This window comes from Syngnathus acus, chromosome 8 (assembly GCF_901709675.1).
Source record: "Syngnathus acus chromosome 8, fSynAcu1.2, whole genome shotgun sequence".
Taxonomy (NCBI): Eukaryota; Metazoa; Chordata; class Actinopteri; order Syngnathiformes; family Syngnathidae; genus Syngnathus; species Syngnathus acus.
In genome coordinates, this window is record NC_051093.1 from 9,546,313 (window position 1) to 9,568,415 (window position 22,103).

The 22,103-nt window shown below is 46.0% G+C and overlaps 1 protein-coding gene across 28 annotated transcripts in view; it reads right to left on the bottom strand.

Annotated features, from left to right (window-relative positions):
- The window catches only part of cacna1aa (calcium channel, voltage-dependent, P/Q type, alpha 1A subunit, a), a 38,182-nt gene extending 17,940 nt beyond the window's left edge, over positions 1-20,242 (bottom strand). For 10 of the 28 annotated variants that reach the window (XM_037255765.1, XM_037255762.1, XM_037255763.1 and 7 more), the window contains exons 1-27: positions 18,491-20,241; positions 13,580-13,685; positions 13,362-13,501; positions 10,668-10,759; positions 10,055-10,207; positions 9,808-9,995; positions 9,028-9,131; positions 8,824-8,939; positions 8,332-8,376; positions 7,933-8,016; positions 7,528-7,734; positions 7,091-7,203; positions 6,860-6,972; positions 6,637-6,768; positions 6,464-6,536; positions 6,218-6,335; positions 6,011-6,078; positions 5,779-5,885; positions 5,082-5,132; positions 4,556-4,724; positions 3,746-4,317; positions 3,368-3,675; positions 3,151-3,286; positions 2,786-2,915; positions 2,655-2,714; positions 2,476-2,582; positions 1,285-1,296 (exon numbers count right to left, since the gene is read on the bottom strand). In XM_037255765.1, the coding sequence (XP_037111660.1) occupies positions 1,285-1,296; positions 2,476-2,582; positions 2,655-2,714; positions 2,786-2,915; positions 3,151-3,286; positions 3,368-3,675; positions 3,746-4,317; positions 4,556-4,724; positions 5,082-5,132; positions 5,779-5,885; positions 6,011-6,078; positions 6,218-6,335; positions 6,464-6,536; positions 6,637-6,768; positions 6,860-6,972; positions 7,091-7,203; positions 7,528-7,734; positions 7,933-8,016; positions 8,332-8,376; positions 8,824-8,939; positions 9,028-9,131; positions 9,808-9,995; positions 10,055-10,207; positions 10,668-10,759; positions 13,362-13,501; positions 13,580-13,685; positions 18,491-18,822 (3,836 nt within the window). In that variant the 5' untranslated portion in view covers positions 18,823-20,241. Of the gene's footprint in view, positions 1-1,284; positions 1,297-2,475; positions 2,583-2,654; positions 2,715-2,785; positions 2,916-3,150; positions 3,287-3,367; positions 3,676-3,745; positions 4,318-4,555; positions 4,725-5,081; positions 5,133-5,778; positions 5,886-6,010; positions 6,079-6,217; positions 6,336-6,463; positions 6,537-6,636; positions 6,769-6,859; positions 6,973-7,090; positions 7,204-7,527; positions 7,735-7,932; positions 8,017-8,331; positions 8,377-8,823; positions 8,940-9,027; positions 9,132-9,807; positions 9,996-10,054; positions 10,208-10,667; positions 10,760-13,361; positions 13,502-13,579; positions 13,686-18,490 lie in introns of all 28 variants that reach the window. The other 18 variants (XM_037255774.1, XM_037255772.1, XM_037255771.1 and 15 more) reach the window with 11 other exon arrangements.
- Between the last annotated feature and the right edge of the window lie 1,861 nt (positions 20,243-22,103).

Here is a 22,103-nt window from a genome sequence, read left to right on the forward strand (position 1 = left end):
GTGCGCTCCAATCCCCCAAAATAGCAGCAGGCCGACACAATGTCATCTTATTTGTGTCCTAGTTAACTCACAATGAGTAACTGCGTCATGTTAAGTACATAGCAACACATGCGGGCGGCGTTTGCTATTTGTTTACACTTTAGCCTATTTCCAAATGTAAAGTGTTGCGCTATCTAACATGCTCTACTTTGGTCGATATTTTGCAACTACAGCACATGCTAAGGCTAACATCTTCAAAAAAAATAAAAGTCTGCAATGTATTTCAATGCTGTATAAAGATGACTCGCGGGAAGTCAAAAGTCACGGTGAATACAATATACTCATGCTGCATTGAAACCTTGCCAGACACCGCGTCTTCCACTACTAAGTCGAAATGCTATGCCCCAACTGGACGTTTGCAGAGAGAGTTTAGTCATTGTCATGCTATTCAAATTTGAAAATAAAAAGTCCAAATTGGGTGGGTAGTACCGCGCGTGTTGAGCGGCACTGGTAAAAAAAAGACAAACTCTCTCCTTTTCTTATGAAATCGATACGGGTCAAAAACAACCGCCAGAACGATTGTTTCCACTGCATTGTTCAGTAAGCATGGAATCGTGTAGTCTCCTTGGCACTAACTTTTATGGAGATTTCCTTGGAGTACACATGATTGAGAGAAAAAAAAAAAAATCCAACTGGAATATTTCTGGTACGAAACTGGCACCGCAAAATATTTGGCTTGTAATTTCCTGTATGAAGTTCAACGAGGTCAAGAGGTCATTGAGGGCGGCCTGAGGGGCAGCGGCACATGTGTGTGAGCAGCTGGCCGTCTTACAGATGTGAAGCCAGATGGTCCACGGCTGGCTTTTGTGAGTGTGTGCATGCTGTACAGTAGACCCCCGCATTCACCTATTTGTACATTTTTTTCATGTTCTGTGGAAAAGACTTATTGGTGGTTTATATAGTATGCAAAAAAATCTTTATAATGGGAGTCAATTCTGCGCACATTTTGCTAATGACAGAGGTCAACTGTTTACATTGTGTGTGCGCGTGTGCTTTCCAAAGCCTTTTGTATGTTGAACCATGCATTTAGTTTTTTTTTTGTGTGTGCTGTTACATAGTTCTTGGTAAGCATCCATCATTTTTATGGGAAACTAGTCTGGGTCAGAGCTCTCCCATGGTGAACAATGAAACAGAAGGACAGACTATCTGTTACGGATGGAGAGGTAGTGAGTGTCATGTGTGTCTCAAACATTGAGAAAGTAGAGAGAGAGAGGAGAGCGAGAGAGAGAAAAAAGACAACTTTACCCTCCGCCGCTGCTGGTGGTGGTCCAAACGAAGAGAGATATTGAAAAGACGGAGAAGGAGAGGGACAGAAAGACAAGGGTGGGAGGTAGAACCAGAATGGGATTCAAAATGAGATGAGAAAGAGAGAAAGCAAAAAAGAAGTGAGGCCTGGCTGTAACACTCAAATAGTTTCTGTGGTCAGGTTAAGGGAAAACAGTTCACTGCCATTCAAAATGCAGCATGAGGGGAAAAATAGGCTGTCATTTTGGGGAGTTATTCTCATGCACCTTTTATTTATTCTCACATTAGTGTGTTCTAATTGAATCAACCTATCTTTGTACATCTAAAACGAGTCTAGCTGAAGCCTTCCTGAACGGTTCAAGTCCAAGTCCGACGCCCTCGCAACCCTTAGACAGACTAATTTGATTTAAAGGAGTGATAAACATCTCCAATGAGATTGCAGAGCCTTTCCGGAGTGCTGTTTGAATTCAGTCAATTGAGTTAAGACACCATCAGGGATGTGCATGAGACTGCAATGCCCGTCACTTTTTGCCTTCCATCGCAACACCATGTTGAAAACATGGCAAGCGCTCACGACGTTGCTTAAAAGCGACGGAAGAGTGTTAGTGACCAAACGGAGCAGCGGGAAATCATCAGCGCAAACAAGCACCCCAGGGGAACGTCATGCTACATTCCAGAATCTATGATGATGTTGAACAATAAAATTGCAGCTCTGAGATATTTGTAGATATTTCTTTTCCCATTAAAGGCACATTACATTTATAATTCAAGCTCATATTGATTTGAATGAGCGAAAGATATTTTTCGTTTGGCCCAATCGTTTCGATGTGTGTCATTTGATCTGGCAATGGACATCAAATAAATATGAGATCAGACGCAAACACTCCTTTCAATTATTTCAACGTGTCGAATCATCTTAAAAGTAAATTCCGCATAACCTTCGCTTAACTCCAGAATGTTCTGGCACTAAAAGGTTACTGGTAGGCGGAGCGGTCATTGCCTCTTGCACAACAGACAGGAAGGAGAAACTGTTCCAACGTGTTTACAAACGACAGGATGGGGAAAGAGAGGAAAAGGTCAACTGGAGAAGATATTAAGTTGAATGGAGAAGGACAGAAAGCAGTGTGTGAGAGACGGAAAAACGCTCTTGGAGGAGGCACTACGGATGATCATACAGACATTGGGACTTACGTGAAGGCGAAGGCCACCAGCGCGCCACTAACCACAATAAAGTCCAGGATGTTCCACAAGTCACGGAAATAAGAGCCCTGGTGTAAGACCAAGCCCAGGTCCACCATCTTGAGATGAAAGACGGAACATGATGAGAAATTCAAGTCATCTACAAGCGCTGAAGGCAAGTCCCCCCTTACCTTAATTAGCATCTCAAAGGTGAAGACCCCCGTGAAGACGTAGTCGAAATAGCGCAGGACCTACACAGAGAGGAATTCGACCAAACCATGTCTGACATTCTTTGATCCGTCAAACCAAACGACGGTCGTACATTGTTGCGAGTGGAATCGGGCCAGACGGGGTCTTCGGCGGCAAGGGCGATGCTGCTCATGGCGATGACCAGCAGAATACACATCTCAAAGTAGCGCAGCGTGCAGATGTAGTGACAGGCCCGGCGAAACCTTACAGGAGACAAAGTTGTTCTTTTCATTGTTCTCCGTATCGCCCCATCCAAGAATATATAATCGCTTTGGCTGCGCTAATAGAGTCGATCCGCTTTCCGTCTGAGATTCCAATCTAAATCCCACCATCAAACAAGGCCAAGTAGGGCTCCAAAGCCATTTTTAAGTTGAGCACTTCAGTCCTACAAAGCTTCATCTGGGTGTTGCCGAGATATGACACAAGTGTCCTACTCACGGGTTGGTGGTGCTCAGTACGAACATGGAGGTGAAGGGGGGCATGGGCCTGGGTCCCCCGTCACCTCCCTTTGCGTCGTCGTCATCGTCCTTGTCCTCCTTGGCTGGTAACGGCTCGGTGTTTGCATTTTTATTGACTGGGTTGGAAAGAAACACACGGCCGAGGTTGTGAGTCAAGACCAAGGTGGCGGCTGAAATGATCTGCTCGCCGTCTTTACCCTGCAGGATGGCGTTGGCGGATGGAAAAACCGGCATGTCCACCACTGTGTGGTCCAGGTGGGGCGCGTTGTTGGCGCGCCGATGCGCCACGTTCCCGTAGCCGTCCAATCGGACTAAGCTCCCTCTTGTGGCGCTTTGGGCGAGTTGCAGGGCGGATGCGAAGCCGGGATTTGTGGGCTGCTCGTTGGAAGGGGCGGAGCCAGAAACCAGTTTGGTGTTCATGAGGTTGTCCATATCTTCACTGTCCTGCCTGGACAGCCTCTTCTGGATGGGCCTTGTGGTGGAGAGGTTCAGAACACTCCCATCCCTAAAGGGAGTCACATTTTTGAGATTCGTCGGGAAATATCGAACTTATTTCGTCGGCGTATTCTACTTACTTCCGTCGACGCTGGCACGTCTTCTTCCCTTCTCCTTCCATCTGGTTGCTATGGCGATTCCTTCTGGGCCTCTTCTCGCTTCCGTCACCGGCCGCTACCTTCTCTCCTCCCTCCCCGCCTTCGTCGACGCCCTTGCTCTTGCGTCTTCCGGCTTTCCCGCTTCCTTCTCGACCGTCGTCGTCATCGTTCTTGCGACGCAATCTGGGTTTCCTGTGTTCCGACTGGCCCGTCCCCCGACTTCCGCTGCGATTATGATGATGGCGCCTAGCGGGCCTCTCTTCCGACCCCGGCCCGGCGATGACAGTCGTATCCAAGCGCGCAAGGGAGCCACGATGGTGGTGCGTACTTTTCCGGCTCCGCCTACTCTCGGTGGACTCGCCTCGCTCTAGAGGAGCTTTGACTCCTTGAGCTCCGTGGCGGTCGTCGGCGGGATGCTTCTGGCTGAAGCAGAGGTCCGGATTGTTGTCGGTGTTCTTGTTGGTGTTGTTGTTGCGGTTCTCCAGGGGGTCAACCACCAAAGGTCGATCCAGGTGAGTTTTCATATCTGGTCGGACGTGGCGTGAGTAGTTGACCTGAGCATAAAAGGGTGACTATGTTCAAACCTGCATTGCTGAAAAAGTGTCAAAATATTTCTGGTTGAACTTCTAAAGTTTTGATTTTTGGACCAGATTGCAGTTCCTTAGACAATGTTGACGGACGACCTGGTTTGACTCGAGAAGTTCCACCGTAAATCAAACATGTACGTAGCCATTACTTGTGTACACTGATAACACAAGTCTAAAGGCCTTCTTGTTTTGCCTTGTCCTTTACATTGTTTTGTTCCTCCCTCCCTGCCCTTGCCTTCCAGCGGTCTTCGGGGTCCAGCTCATTGTAGAGGGCTTCTCGGCTGGACGCCAGAGTCTGTTTCCTCAGCTCCTTGGTGCGCTGCTCCCACACGGACTTATTGATTCCCTTATTGTGGTTCTTCTGCTGCTCCTTACTGGGAATAAGCAAGCACAGTGGAGAATGAGAGGATGCCATTGACACCACACGCTGAGGAAATACGTGGGGGATGGTGTGGAAATAAACACCAACATTGGAAAAGTGACATGCAAATATTTTGGAAGCCATGGAGGGGGCAACACGTGTGATTTTATTAGCTAACCAAGTTTGACTACAAAAATTAGCAGTGGCCACGGTTTCATCAATTTTGGTCAAGTGACGAGCGTGAGGTGCAACAACGCAAATTTGGCTTCATGAGACAAAGTGACAGAGGGAGGAGACGGAAAATTAGTTGTAAGGTCATTTAACAGAAGAGATTCAGAAAGAAATAAACAAATAAAAAATAAATAAATACCAGTCCAGTAAGGAGTCAGTAGCGTTGTGATAATCACTGTGTACTTTGTTGCTGAGGAGGGAAACAGTTGGTGAGCGTGATGGCACAAAAAAAAACCGTGAAAATTTCATTCCAAAATGGAGCCACCTCAGCTAATTATTATTATTATCATTATTATGCAAGTACGTCACATTTTGGAATGCAACCTCACAGGTACATGCAGACATGCAAACCCCAACACGCTCACTCTCATTAGTATATCATCTGGTTTTTTTTATTAAATCCGCCATTCCTTCTCTTTCACGCACAATTAAATGAATGTCAGAAAAAGAAAATATTCAACCTAGATTCGACTTGTGTGTAAAATAAAAAATCCCCCTGACAAACTGACGCATACAATGACGCCAATTTTGGGTGATGTGACATGAGGCACGCCTTTGAGTTGTCCCCATTGATTGTGTGTGTGTGATACAAAAAAGGCCGAGCTTGTTGTATCAAATGCGGAAAGGTCACTGTGAGTTGGGAGTCCTCGTGCTGTGTTCCCCTGTTCTTGTTAAACCTTTATGAGGGTAAGTTTATGTGAGTGAATGTCATTATGTACCAAATGTATAAATTGCCCTGTAATGCAATAGCTTGAAAATCATTTGGACACACAAACACACACACACACACACACACACATATATATATATATATACTTGTGGGGATTGCAACTCACGCTGCTATGGAGAGGTTGGCAGCTGAAAGGGGGCTGACTTCCGCTACCTCCTTGGCTTTCTGCAATGCGATCTTCTGACTGGCAGCCTCCTCCTCCTCTTGCTCATCCTGCCAGGAAAGAGACAAGGAAGCATGAAAAGGACGTCAATGGAGGAAGTGGAGTGAAGGAGAAAAAAAAAAAAGAAAAAAAAGGTTTGATGATGAGGATGAGGTCACGTCCAGCTGGGTTGCACCTTGGTTAGCTCCTGTGCGTTAGCCAAATTGTCCACAGCGATAGCCAAGAAAACATTCAGCAGAGTATCTGAGGAAAGAGTTAGAGGAAATCCACCGTGTGGGGGCGTTTGGCCTTATTTTCACACCAGGTAATATTTTTTAAATGGAGGAAGTGAATCATTTCTTCACATGCATCTTTTGACTTGGCCAAGCAAAGCAAAGGATACAGTTGCCAAAAAGTGTAAGCACGATGAAGAAGACGGAGAAGGCCATCCCCTTGTTGACGCCGCCCTGAGACTTAATGCCAGCGTACATCACCATGTTCCAGTCTTCACCAGTCAGAATCTGGACACCAAGATGGACAAAACATTTTAGAACCAGTGGCGGAGCTAGAGGTGGGCTGCTGGGGCACTGCCCCCCCCCACACAGGTTCCAGGCCAGATCATTGGGATCTTTCGGCTGGCACTGCTTACTTGAAACACTGTCATTATTGCTGCCGGGAAGGTATCAAAGTTAGTTGAAGGAGTTCCATTTTCAAAATTAAACCTGAGAAGGGAAAAGGAAAAGATTGATTTGACTTAGACTTGTGAGAGAAAGGGCAAACAGAAATATGAAAGCTTCCTAAAAGGAAGAGAAGTGCACTGACTGTCCTCCGAAGAGCTGCATTCCCAGTAGGGCAAAGACAACTATGAAGAGGAAGAGGAGGAAGAGCAAGCTGATAATGGACTTCATGGAGTTGAGCAAAGACACGACAAGGTTCCGTAAAGATGCCCAATACCTGGAAAGAAATAGAAGCCAGAATTAGATGTGGTTTGGAATGAAGGCCTCTCCATACCAAAATAACAAAAATAAAAACACAAGACACTCACTTGGTGACCTTGAAGATCCTCAATAACCTGAGAGCTCGTAAAACACTGATGCCGAATGATGTGCCCGGTTGGATAAAAGACCACAGCACTTCAAATATGCTGCCGCAGATCACCTTTTGGAACAAAAGCAGATGCAACTCATCGTTATCCATCGTTTGGTGCTTGCATCTTCATAGATACGCACTTTGGTGGACTTCATTGCTGGCGTTTGCGTGACATTTTGGTACTCACGATGCAGTCGAAGCAGTTGAAAGAAGAGTTGAGGTAAGCCTGCTTTCCCAGACCGTACATCTTGACAAACATCTCCGTCAAGAATATTCCCAGGAAGATAAATTCGGCATAATCTAACAGGAGGGAAGCAGGGAAAAAGAAGTCACGAAGAGTCGATTGTTAAAATGGAGTCCAGGACAATGGGTGACCACGGAGCACATTAGCACACTGGCGGAGCTAAGGGGGGGAGGCTGCGAGGGCTCCAAAATTATGGAAGGAGGCCCCCCAGGTGCCGGGCCAGTTAATTCACTTTTGAATTAGTATTTTTTCTTTTTCTAGAAATGACATTTCCACCCATTCCCAAAATAAATGTTTATCTGAATAATCACGCCCATTTTGTTTGATCTTAAAAATTCTATAGGTTGTATTTTACACATTGATCTGCTTGCTCTACTCACTTAAAAAATCGGAGAGTGGTTCCGGCTGGTCGTAGTGCACGGCAGCCACACACAGCGTGTTGAGGCCCACCAAACACAGAACAGTCCAGTAGAAGGCCTGCGACTTCACAATGTGCCTGATGAAAAAGCGCAAGCGCCTTTCTCTCCTCTTGAAAGTTGACACTTCAAGCTTGGAGCTTTTTAAGCTAGCGCGGGCAAACGGCGAAGCTAAGGAGGTAAGAAACACATCGGCGTTAGTCTCAGCGTCACCTGGAGAGCGGAATGTCGCGGGGACACAGCTGAGGGGAACATGAGAGGAGGAATGAAGGAACGACAAGGTGAGATGGCTCGAGTGATGCCGATATGCAAGATCTGTATGTTCTGTACCTGTACTTTGTGAGAGTGTGTGTGTATGTGTTGTCTCACCAACTGCCAGATCTCCCTCCCCCTCCTCTGGGTTTAGAAGCTCAGCTTTGCTCTTGTGGTTCTTGGTGGCTCTCCTGCGGGAGCCTGGAACAAACAAAAAAGCAGCAGCAGCAGCAGCAGCAGCAGCAGCCTGTATTGAATTTATTGATCTGCATTCTGTTCATTGCCTGAATGCTGAGAATGCTAATGAAGCCTAAGAAATGAGAATTCACATTATTTTGCCAATAACAGAGCTATACTGCTCATAGCCACTAGGGGCATCTTTGCTAATTGCTCTGATATGCTGTGATCGTTCCCTCTATTCATTTCTTGTCAGCATTCACACACTTTTCCAGAGTAACGTGACATTTAATTGTAATTAATAGAACAATAGATGACCACAGTCGAAAGAATTCCTACCATCATAATCATTTTCATTTTCATCATCTGCCAAGAGAACCTCTTCTGCAAAAAACAACAACACAGGAATCAGTCATCCATTTTTAAATAAAGGCACACAAGTAAACACAAATATTTAGTAAGTGTAAGGATTTAAAAACTAAAACGTGTCTTGACAGCTTACGATTGAAATCAGTCTTTTGCTATTGCCAATGCAAATGCAAATGAAAATGCACTCTGGACCTGCACCACCTTTTGTGTTCAAGGCTCCCTGTATTTTCATCCTGGACTTATTTTGATGTAAATTGTCTATTGAAGAAGATGAAAGGCCTCAATTTGCACCGCACAAGCCTCCTTCATCTTCTACTTGTATCAGGCCCCACCGCAAGCTTTTAACACTAACACCACTAACTGCGGGCCGCAATGGTCAAAGACGATATTTAACAGTGAGAATATTTCATTTCAGAAGTTGGAATGGGATGATTTTTTTTTTTTGGGTCCCAATTGATTTACCAGCTTTGCAGATCCATTCCAAGTAACCATTGAGTTCCCTTTCAATCTGCTGCTGCCTTCTCAGCTTTAGGAACTCGCTTCTGTTTTCCACCCGCTCCCTCTCTTTGGCAAACTCCCTGTGAGGAGGAAATACACAAATAAAAGATTTGAAACTGCTATTTGGATGCATTTTATTTTTTCATGCCTCGCTTAGCAGACCCTTACCCTGACAACACACCCAGCACCAGGTTGAGCATGAAGAAGGAGCCGATGATAATAAGGGGGATGAAATACATCCAGTTCCATGCGCTCCCTGAGGCATCGTTGCTCTGGAAACGCACGCACACACACAAATAGTCATCAGAGGTTTGTGACCTTCCACTGCTAGCATTGATGCTAAGACAATGTCACGTTACTAATAACAATGACCCTGGAAAAAAACAAAACAATGTCCCTGGGAAAATAAATAAAAATAATGACCCTGGGGAAAAAAAATAAAAACATTGCCCCTCCTTAAGCTTAGCTCTTGTGCTGCTCCTTTCTTCCCCACTATGGCGTATTGCCCTAATAGCCCCTTGCCTTGCTTCCTGCGCTCCCTTCCCTCAGCCCAACTTGGAAGCTGGCATGGCTGCTGTGCACCCAATGTAGCGCAAAGCCTTTTTTTTTTTTTTTTGTCTACCATTAAACTTTTATCACCTCTCTCTCCGGCAGCTGCAAGAATAACTTGGGCTCAACGGGTCCTTTTAAATATAGAGCAGCCACGGGAAGGAGGGACACAAGGAGCGAGACACATCCGGCAAAAGGAACAGCACGCTACAAGTATGACGACAAAAGTGGAAATTGGCAAAAGAAAAAATAGCATTGCTATTAAAAAGAAGTTTCAAGTCCTTCTTGGTCCAGAAAATCCAAATCTTGGCAAATTTGGCCCCAGGTGCTTCCAATCCACCAGCAGGTCAACAAGTCCATTGATTGGTCTTGACTTTCTGGATCTGGATTTGCACTTACATAGTAGAGCAGTTCCGTCCAGCCCTCCATGGTGATACACTGGAAGACGGTGAGGATGGCGAAAAGGATGTTGTCAAACTGGGTGATGCCGTAATTTGGACCGAGCCAGTACTTTCGACACGTGGTACCCTCCGGACACAATCGCGACGGAGGTTCCGTCCCGCATGGGAACTCTTCTCGGATCTCCCCTGGATTTGAAATGGAGAGTTATCTGGAGACAACGTGTCAATATTTCCATTGAGCGTACCTGTGTGATTGTCAAAGCAGGTGGTGTGGAATTTGCCCATGTAAAACTCCAAGCCGATGATGGCGAACATGAGGATGGCGAAGAAAAGCAGGAGGCCAATTTGGAGCAGAGGAATCATGGCCTTCATGATGGATTTCAGCACCACCTGTAAGCCTGTGACACATCATCAGTGGATATTTGCTCTTCTTGACATAATACAGTAAAAAAAAAATCAAAACAAATGAATCGGAATTTCCAATATGACATGCATAAGTGGATTATTTAAAAAGGCAATCTGCTTTGGAATTGTTTCTGCAAATCTTCATGCGCTTTGAAGATCCGATTTAAGATTTTACTCAACCTTACAGCTGTAAAAAAAAAAAAAAATCTCTATGCAATGCAGTAGAATAAAAAAAGCAGAGTGCTACAGGAGAACCACTTGAGTTGGATGCATCATGCAGAGCAACAAAGAAGCTGAATAAAACCCAAATTCAAAACACTTCTCTGCGCTATTTTTAAACCTTCAGTAGAACTTTCATTTCTGGCTCTTTTGATTTCATAACGACCAATCTCAGGGACAAGAAACGAACAGAAAAAAAAAAAGCAACACGGTTCATTTCAGTGCAACACTTACTAGGAATACCCGAGACCAGCTTGAGGGGCCTCAAGACTCGGACAGCTCTGAGGGTCCGCAAGTCAAAATCGGAGCCCACAGTGGATAGAATCCTAGAGTGGAACAGATATCATCAATAGTCAATATATTTCTGAATACATATATGCAGAAATATACAAACTCACTACGGGCCATTATGTAAATTCCGCAGAAGCCGAGCTGATCAATAAAGGTGGAAAGTGAAGCCGGACGGCAAAGTGTATCGGGAAGAGGGAGGGGCGGGTGACGGAAGGGCTATAAATTAAAAACAAACCAAAAAGATGGAGTGATGGGGAGGAGAAGGACGACAAAGCAAAGGCGGGAGAAACGTCACATGATGAAAATGCGAGATGCTGACTTGTACATTTCAGTCATTTTTTATTCATAGTGTTTCCAGACTGGAGCGGAATTGATGTTGCGCTAGAGAACGGAAGGCGGATAGAGAATGGTAAACAAGACGGTGTGTGTGCACGCGCCAGAGTCCAAAAGATGCTCCCCTGTGCCGCCAGACTTCCAGTCGCTCCCTCGTCTGACGCACAGAGTGAATCATCCATCCCTCGCTTCTCGCTTCTCCCTCTTTCTTTTTTTATTCTGTCACTCTGACACATTGCCACTCTCCTCTGTGCCAGTGACACAGCAGAGCCTTAATCACCGCAGGCTTCGAATCAGTCCGTCCGGCTCGGAAACGCACTCAAATAGCAAGTAACGCACACGTCTGAATTATGGAAGTGTCGTCTTTAAATCTCAGTCTCACTCTAGCGTAACGTAACGCAACGTAACGTAACGTGACATAGTGTAACATAATGTAACGTAACATAAATGTAATGTAACATAATGTACTGTACTGTGATGTAACGTAACATAACGTAGCCTGAAAATGTCATAGATGCTGGCAACAATTGACATTTTTAACCACAAATAGATTCCTATTTCTTGTATAATCGATATTTATCTCACACCGTTTACAAACACTGCTATGACAAACGTCAAGTTGATCGGGCACTTCCTCATTCACGCCGTCTCCACGGTTACTCTGCCCGTTCTCATTCATAAGCGTTTCCATGGCAACTGCAACCTTGGCTCATTGATAGAATCTCTGCATCACCTTGGTAACAGAGCCAGAGGAGGAGTCTGGGTGTTTTCCCCCCATCTATCTTTTCTGCGCATCAACAACTTATGTATACTAAATATACAGATACAATATATTGCACATACGTATGTGCCACACACACACACACACACACACACACACACACCTGCAGAACAAACAGACATGCCGGTAGCAGAACAAACATTGCCTACTGAGTGGGAATCATTTCCCCAAATGTCTCCTGGAAAGTAGGTCATCAAATAAAGCTGGTAGAACAAACAGAAGATGATGAATTGACGAATGATGATGATGATCAGAGGCACATCCATCTGGCATCACGACAACAGGTACGTTTTCATTTATAAGGGCTGATTATTTGGAGTAGCGTTAAGCGCTATTGCTGCCATCTTCTCACGGGAATGTAACGCATTATAAAAACATCATCTTACGTGCCGTGCCCACTTGCCATCTGCTTTCCTGCTGACTTCAGCTGAATGAGGCTAATTAGTTGACCAAATACGCTCTCCACTTATCTTTTGTTGTTCTTATGAAAGGCATTATCCAAAATGCTCTCTCAAGCTATATTCACACCATCCAAAAAACAATGACTGATAGCTAGGTAGCACGCTTTACTCCTTCTTCTTATAGTCACTAAAAGCAAAAGCTTTCCATTTATTTTCATTTGATTGCAAAGTAATTGGAAAGACGCTTGTTTTTTTTGTTTTTTCCCACTTCCTTCATTCATCAGTTGTATAGAAAATGAGCTGAAGGTGCAGAGCTGCACTGTACCAAGGCTTGTAAACTAAGCGTAATTGGACTAATAATCAATAGTGGGCATAAAAAACAACTATTTTATTCCCAGGGCCAAATCAATCAGGCAATTTACTACATTATGCAGGTCAACACACACACACACACACACACACACATCTTTATCAAACAAGCATCCAATAAGGTTGTAGAGTGCACAGCCGATCTATTCACAATCATGTTAATTGTGTTTGTCTTTGAATCTCTGTGAAGAGAGCAGCGAATGGAAAAGGAATTTTTGAAGTGGAAATGTCCGCACACACTGCTCTGTCTGTGTGTTAGTTATCAAAGGGACGGACGGGCCAGAAATGGGCGGAAATGCCAAGTACCGCTACCATGATCAAAAGCAGCCGTGCTGCTAAAAACACACTCATATACATGTATATTATATAATATATATTATATATAATATATGTATATATACAGCCATCCATATGTCTTTTCCAGTCTTGTTTGCCAGCTTCTTCACCTGCTTGTGTGGTCGGTCTGGCATGTGTGTTCCCGCTGAGCCCCCCTCCCCCTACAGCAGCTCTGCGTGCACTATAGTGTCGTGGCATTTGTTCACTACCCAGGCTGCTGGCTGCCTGCGGATCTGCTCTGTGATCTGACTGCTGCCCTGCTCGGGATGGGGCCGGCCGGCTGGCTGTTCATTAGAGGAAAGGGCACACACACACACACACACACATACAAAAGACAACACTGGAAAAGACAGCATGGCTGATCCTGACCTGGTCTTTTTGGTATATTTAGGTGCTCGGAATTTGCTCCTCACTTACCCTGTGAGCACCACCACAAAATCCATGACGTTCCATCCGTTCCTCAGGTACGAGTTCTTGTGGAAGGCAAACCCAAGGGCCAAGATTTTGATACCAGATTCAAAACAGAAGATCCCAATGAAATACATCTCCGTAGCATCCTGACGACAGAGAGACAAAAACACATGTAGCGGCCGGCTTGAGGAAAGAAGACCGAAAAAATGTCGCATCGGCCTTACCAGACGTTCAGACAGCGGCGTCTTGTCACCGTCAGGCAAGTGTTGTTCCAGCGCCAGGACGATGCAGTTGGCAATGATGGTGGCGAGAATCATCCACTCAAATGGAGTGAGGGATGTCAGTTAAGGAAAAAATCATAAAAAAAACACACAGCACACAAATGCATTGTGGCACACTTGCACACCACCATGCCCATGGACTGATTTATCGTGACATCACCATTTGGCTCTGTGTACATAACGTCTGAAGGGAGAGCGGCAGATAGAGCGACATGGCGAAATAAGACCAACAACATCGAACTGCTCTGGTGCGCCAAATGTCTTTCGCTGTTAACACTGCTACTTCAGCTGCGGATGAGAAAAATGCTTTATAAAATAAACTGCAAAAGCTCCACTTGCGGATGATGTCAACTTGGCCGCTGTATGGAATGAATAAAATGCAACAAAATCCACCAGCACCGAATTTGTCTGCCTGAGCCACAACTTAGACCTGCGTTTAGTTGGTCTAAGGTCTACCCTACTTTTCTCTCACAAACCGCTGGTTCAAAAGCATTCGGATTAAAAATTGGACCTCAATTCATCCCTCAAGGTAGTCCGAGTTTATACCGTGTTTGACGACGCACATCGCTGGGACGCTCAGGGCTCCACCCAGTGGCGCATTTTTGTCAAGGTTGTAGCTGACCAAACACAAGATATGCCGAGTTTGAAAATATGATGATCTCCATCTTTACCTTGCTAAGTGTGCACCCACACAAGATCTTACACATGAATAAATGACTCTCACTTTGCCATAAAGCTTCAATAATGAATTGCTTCCTGCGCCTTTCTCGCAACTATATATAGCCGTGACTCAAAAGCCAGGAAAGAATCGAGAGGAAGGGAGGTGAGATGTTCTCTCTTTAAGCTGCTTTGTCTTCTTGTTTGACTGTGTTTCACTTTTGCCTGTGTTTGTGGGGACGTCGGTAGGTCGAGCAAGCCCCCGAAATGTTCTCCGTGACGCAAACAAGAACAATTTTTCCGGGGGATTAAATATTTTCCTTTGTCATGTTGCTCCTCCTCTGCCTCAAAACTACCTCGCTCCGATTTTCCTGGCCTTTTCGTCTTTTTCCTTCCCGTCACTCCACCTTTCTCTGGCTCGGCAAGCTGAGCCCATCAATCATCTCTATCATGCCATCTCTGTCCAATATCTAAAATGAAAGAGAGAGGGAAGGAAGGGAGAGATGCCACGTCAGCAAATGCAGAGGCAGCCAGAAAGAGATGAGGGGGGGGGGGGGTGATGTACATACATAGAGAGCAAAATGAAAGAGAGAGAAAGAAAATGACCTGTGGGCACAGACGTGATTGAAAAGAGTAAGGGGGGATAAAAGAGGAAGAGAAGAGTTGGAGGGGGGAATCAGAGGCTGGCTAAGAGAAGAGCAAAAAGAGCGCTGAGATAACGCAAGACGGAGAGGGGTGTGAGAGGATTGCGGTATTTTTTTTCTCCTGAGCTGTGTGGAAAGTAGGTTAGTGGCAGAACACACACAAGGACTGTGAAAAAAAAAAGGGGGGGAGAGTGGGAGGGAAACGATACAGTATGCTGCATATGACACTCTGCGCTAGCGTGCTGTGTGTAATCGCCGCACGACTCCATCTTTAGGCACGTTTCCGCAACACGCCGCAAGAGCATATGTTGCGGAAAAGCCAACGCTTGCAAATTGTTAACTGGACCAATGCCTGTTTATTTCAAATGATTGATAGCATTTGAAAAAAAGAATAAGCTTCAACTTATGGAATTCCTAAATCAATTGTAGGCAGCGAAAGGCTTCCCGGTGATCTTAAATACTGTAACATGTCTACCCTTCAATAACCTTGACAGTCCTGCCCCGCTCCAATGGCCTTCCTTCCTTCAAGCATCATTTGGCCACACACACGCATGGATTCCACCTGACTACACAAGCAGTCGTCTGCCAATGGACGACGGAGCAGCTGCTCCCGTTTGGGAAGGCGCCAACCTTCATATTAAACTCAACAAGCAAGTGGCCTGCCTTCTCGTGCTCTTACACAAACGACCATGTCCATTTCTCACGTTACGACTCTCTTTATGATGTTGGCAAGACGTCGTAGAAATCACTTCATTTGGCTGAAGGACGACCGTGCAAAGTCATCATCCAAAATACACCGCCGATGATATTCGATCAAATGTTTATCTTCACAGCACCACGTCGAAACAAATCGCTGAGCCCAAAGGCCACTTTAGCCCTGCTTGGCCTGTCTCGGAAGGATTTAACATCAATCAGTGTTTTAGTCCTTGCAGACGCCTTCCTCGATCTGCTCCGTCTGTATATTCTATCCTGCGTGTGTTGTGCCTGCCTCAGCCCTGCCGCCGCCGCCGCCGCCGCCGCCTCTCGTCACACAAATACAGCTGAATTGCCACTTTGGCAAGTTGCTGATGGTGCTAAGTGTGTGCAGAAACTCGCTCTGCCGTGTTTCTTGCCATAATCTTTGTGGTGATGCTAACTGGCAGTGTGCTGATCTAACCATGTGTGTTTACCTTGTTTGTGCTTCTCTCGTGTGTGTGTGTGTCAGCACAGCATGCATGCAGGTGGAAAGCAGATTGTTTTCAAGTAGCAGCCATCGCACGTGACCAAAGAACACAGGCAAGCGAAAATCAATCCATCACACACAATCTGCCTCTATTTCGTAGCCCCAAAATAGCTCCGTCCCACGTCACGACCCGCCCTCCCTCCCTCCCTCCGACCACAAAAACACTTTCTAAATGTCAGCTTGCCATATCATTGTGATCTATAATCTCTCCAACCCATTTATGAAAAGGACAAACACAATCAAGACAATTCATTAAATGATATCAATTCAACCATCTTTTTTGAAAGAATTATGCTTACAGTGTACCAGGTGTAAATGACCTACACAAGCATATTTAAGAAAAACACACACACACACACAGCACAGCCAATATTTGCTCAAATGAAAAGATGACAACGTTCACTGTGATGTGATATTTGAGTTTCAATGAGATCGGCAGCGCCTGATGAAACTCAGGCCATGGATCAATTCACACATTTATTATTACCAGAAAGTGAAAAGCTATGAGTTAGGCATATTGAACCTTGAGGGCATGCACACACAGTAACACACACACCAATCTACTGACAGGACGTTCAGTGGTTACCAACTGACACTTGCAAGCTGCACACAAAAAAATAAACAATCAATAATTTAGATTCTGCAGTAAACACACAACTTGGACTCCCAAAAACAAGCAGGCCTCGCTCTCTGTCTTTCATTTTGGGCGTGACCGCCTTTTACTGTCCAACCCTTCTAATCATTTTCTCCTCATATTTCTTTGGAGAGTGCCTCCACAAAGCAACGGAGACCTCGTGAGATTTGTAAAAGGATCAAATAAAAGCTTTTATGTATGTCTGAAGAGTTGCTATGGAGGACTTGAGCATACTGACTTGCTCTCTATTTTCAACAAGAGACCAAAAGGTTTTTGTGAAGAAATAAAATACAACAGGATGTAGAAAAACCTGGTTGCATAAATATGCACACCCCAACCTAATACCGCATTACAGCACCCAACCTTTTTGTGGGTTCCGGTTTTTTTTTTTTTTTTTAAACCACAATTAGTAGCCCAATGTTCCATGTGTCTATTGTCTCCCCCTCTTAAATTGCATCCTTCAAGTATGCCAATTCTAATTAAACAGCCATAAAAACGAGGACGTGCCCACATTGTTATTTACGTCTCACTCCCCTGGTGTCCAAAGTCAGTTCACAAATAAATAAAGGCTCTCAACGAGTCCACCGAGACACATGACAACATATTTTCCGACCATAAATTCATCATCACGCTCGGGCCTGCTCAGTGGCTGCAAATGGAATTGCTTGAAAAAAAACCAAAAAAGTTTGCGTTAACTATGTTGCAGGACGCACTTTTCAGTCACCTGACATGACCTTATAATTGATAAGGAATCATCTCCAATTTCCTCCTTCTACTTGAACCCACAAATGCTTCCTGGAAGTAATCTGAAGCAAACAAAATCCGAGTTCTCAGACTCGGTCGTTTAGTAAATAGACTGTGAGTCATAAGCATAACTAGCTCCTGCATTTCACCAGAGCAGCCCAATTAGTGTTGCGTGTCACAGCTCAAGCATCGTCAGCGATCAATACAATCATGACTCCAATTTCCACTCAGGTCGTTAACGCTCACAAAGTTTCATTTGCGCACATTTGGATGAAGATCACGCACAATTTCAATCACTCTCTATTCATTTCTATAGAATGATTTGTGAAAAGATGGCCACACGCTCACACACGTCATAACTAGAACGACACCTGCAGAATTGTGATGCCAAAGCTTGCGTCATACACACACACTTTGGAACTAGTCGATTTTCATTGCTCTTATGGGGACCTCAGATTTTCCGTCCCCATAATGTAATATGGAATAAAGCAGCAAACACACACACACACACACACACACACACACACACACACACACACGCACACGCACACACACACACACGCACACACTGAATCTGGTTTTCATCCCTCCCATTTTTTTCTCCCACTCTGTACTTGCTGACATCAGCACCCAGTAGCGCCCCCTAGATACCTCCTATCTGCATCAAGACACAATTACACACATGCATAGGCACTCACGGAGACTATCCAAGGATTGTATATCAGGCGGGCGGCCACGTGATGTGACGTGGAATTACTAACTCAAGTGATTGATGCAGATCAACAGCTCATAAAAAGGGGGCTGGCTGCGGTTTCTGCCGCCGCCGTTTCATTAAGCGTAAATTACAAGTCCAGCCTCGCATTCTTGTTCGACCTCCCGTCATTCGCTCCACGTTGACGAGCCAAGTGGTTTTGTACTTACAGTAGCGCAGAGAGAAAAAGCAAAAAGGATATGGCCATTCGGTGATCTTTTTGGCGTATTTTCTCACAAAGTTGTCTTCGCTGAAAATAAACAAGGAGCGGTTGACCGTGAAGCAGTTCTGGCGCACCGGGATGGGGTTGTACAAGGCCATAGTCCGGGCTCTCTGAGCCATGGATTGCTTGTACACTCTCTGGGCTCCCGGCCCCGGGGGTGGACCGTGGGCCAGCCCGTGCCCATGGCCGTGGCCGTGGCCGTGAGCGTGTCCGTGCGGTCCTCCTTGTCGGCCTCCGCCGCGACCACCGGGCCCCCCTCCACCGGGCCCTCCGCCGTACCTGGCTGGTACCTCGTCTCCGAAGCGCGCCATTCTCTGGAAACCAGAAGCCAATCTTGACGAAGCAGCGGAGAAGGAGACCGGTGCTCAGCTGCACAGCCACACATTACATCCCATCCGGATCAGAACATCTCATATGTTCAAACGGTCCTGCAGCTTCTGGTCCAAGCGGCCTGGGGTGGGGGGGGCCCTGCACGTAGAGACCACCTTCCCTGTCCGTCTCTGCCGGGGGAATCAAACGTTTGGGCTTTTGGCTCGCGCCGAAGGGCGTCTCAAGTCCTACGGTCTCGTCGGATCCGTCCGAACCCCGAGGACGAAGCCCCGCCGCCGGATGGTGGGTACTTATTCAACACGAACCGTGGCCGGTCATGCCTGCTGCATCAGTTGGCTCCACGGGCGCCATCGAATTTAGTTCTTCACTGTCATGACAACATGTCTTGATAGTAGCGACGCCTCAAAAAACGACAAGGGGCCTAATAAATCACATTCACGGCATCTGATGTGAAAAAACAGCTGGAACGTTTTGTGGTCAGATGGTGCAATTGTTCCTCCCTGAAACCACCGTGTCGACTTAAAAGACAGTGGACATAAAATGCTACCATTATTTAATTATTTGGAAAACATCCGCAATTGCCATAACGTGGCAGTGTAGCACTGCTAATTTTACCTTCAAGTGGACGATCTGACAAGCCTCAAACGCGAGTGAGGGGGGAAAATGTCATTGGTTTCAAATGACGAGACGTCGTGCAAAAAAAAAAAGAAGAGGAGAATTCCATGTTTGCTTTAACATGTCCATGCCGTCCTAGTGGAGACGATGAGAGCAGCGAACGGCAGCGAACGGCAGCGAACAGCATCCTCCTCCTCCCTGCTTGCAACACCTGCCTCGCCATCCACGGACACGGCGTCAAAGACAGGCGTGGGACGGCCTCTTCTTCCCCGCCGTCTTACAGCCTCCCATGGACAGAGTCTCTCACCGTGTCCCGATAAAGTCGAACCTCCGTCCTCTTGGACCGCTTGGATGTCCTGCTCGAGCGTCCGTCCTCCCGCTCTCTCATTGGAGTGAGTGTACGGAGGAGGAGGAGGTGGAGGCGGCGGCGGGGGGTGCTGGGTTCCTCCACCAGCAGCCCCAAGGGGAGGAGAGAAGGAGAGGGACGCAGGAATGGAGGGAGAGATGGAAGGATGGATGGACGGATGGAGACAATAAGCAAAGAAAGGACAAAAGCAGTGTGTCTATGCACAGCCGCACAGCTTATGCGTGCGCCATTCCGGGAGCGCACACATTATGACGCTTGCACACGCCAAAGCCATTTGCAGCCTGCTTCACGATTGCTTAGCACTCGAACCAAGCCCCGATTCACAATACAGACGAAAAGGCCTTTAGTATTGATCGCCCTCCCTCCGTCAATCTCGATTTCTAAATTTGCTTGAATGCGCATAGAAATTGCTAAATGCATGCGCAGGAGGGGGGGGGGGGGGGGGTGTTGGTTGGTTGGTGATATGCGGCGCGTACACGTGCGCACCTGCAACGGCGCCAGGAGGACGTGCGCGCGCGCGCGCGCATGCGAGTGGTGTGTTTGTTCGAGATGGAAGGAGGAGAAGGAGGGGAGGCGGCTATTCTTAGTAACAGACATTTGGAAATTAATGGAGGAGGAGAGCGCTCGCTCGCTCGCTCGCTCTATACTCCCCCCCTCTCCAAGTTGGCCACCTCGCCCCGCTCAGAAGGCGTCTTGAAGGTGTGACCATTCGCCATTACATGCATGCACAACATCCATGGCTCCTAGCTCCAACGAGGAGAACGCCCAAGAATTGTAGTAGACTGCAAGTAGCTTTTCTCTCTCGCAGAAAAGTCTCAATTAACGAAACCTGGCAGTTGAACTAATCCCAAAATAGAAAAGTGTTTCATTTCGGTCACGATGGCAAAGAAGAAAAGTGAAACGATAACCATAGACTCACAAATAAGCAAATTAGTGCACGAGCTGCTGACTATATTCATAATTCATCCATCCATCCATTTTCTTTTCTGTTTATCCTCATTAAGATTGCAGGTGTGCTGGAGCCCATCCCAGTCCACAACCATGGACTGGAACCGAGACAAACAACTATTCATGCTCAAATGCCGCCCACAAATGATGCCAGATCAGCAATTGTGCACCAGCAGCAGTGCAAAATGTTGGCGATGACAGGAACACATTTGGTGGTGCTCTTAATTCTATTGAGCGCCTTCACGGTGACAACTTGTAACCCTGAAGCCGTAGCCATTAAAGTGCCTGTCCACCAGGGCCATAACTAGCATATGCGTGGATGGAAATGCAAAGAGTGATGGGCCATGCCACATAAACATTTCATGTGGCTTGTTACAATATACACAAATGTAAAGCTAATAACTCCATTTGACAATTTTGAACTCAAGCGAAAAGGCCCAATGAATGCTACTCCATTTTGTATGAGAAGAAAAAACATTGTGTACCCTAAGCGCAAGAGAAGCCACAAACATCACTTTGGTGAAAATCTCTTATGTTTCCTAATTGATTGACTCCAGAAATAGCTGCCTCAGTGAATGGGAAATGACGATACATATTTAAGGGTGACCGGGAGAAGGAATCCAGCCCGTGCTGGAGATTGAAACGGGAGAGAAACCTTCCTCGTGCAGACGGCAATCAATAACGGCACGACCTTAAACATCTATCTGATACGCCAGAAAGCAAAGCGATCGTTTAGCTTTGTGTCCATTTAAGCAATGCTTCCGACTGTGAGAGGCTCCGCGACCCCGCCGCAAGGGCACGTCGACAGCCAAAGACAGACAGACAGACAGACAGACAGACAGAAAGAAAGAAAGAAAGAAAGAAAGAAAGAAAGAAAGAAAGAAAGAAAGAAAGAAAGAAAGAAAGAAAGAAAGAAAGAAAGAAAGAAAGTTGGTGAAGGCAAGCTTAGCCTTCAGACCGCTGTGTATGTATTTCTCGCTCGCTGTAAACCAAATAAAAATGGTGGCTAGCTAGCTGGCTGGCTGGCTGTTTCTGGAGATGTGAGGAGAGGGCCGAAAAAGGAGCGGATCGTGACTCAATGATTCATAAGACTGAATAATTCAATGGCTGGATGCTTGTAGTGCACTCCGCCCCTGCTGAACCTGCTCCATCCCATGCAGACTTGAGATGTAAACCTCTGCCAGATGAATCCATATCAGTGCAACAGACAAAAAAAGGATGCTGGATACTAATATCAGTCAACAACACATTGCTGGAGGAAAAACATTGAATAAAGAAAGCAATTGGGGACCGGTGCTGGATTTTCTTGACACATTTCACATACTATATTTG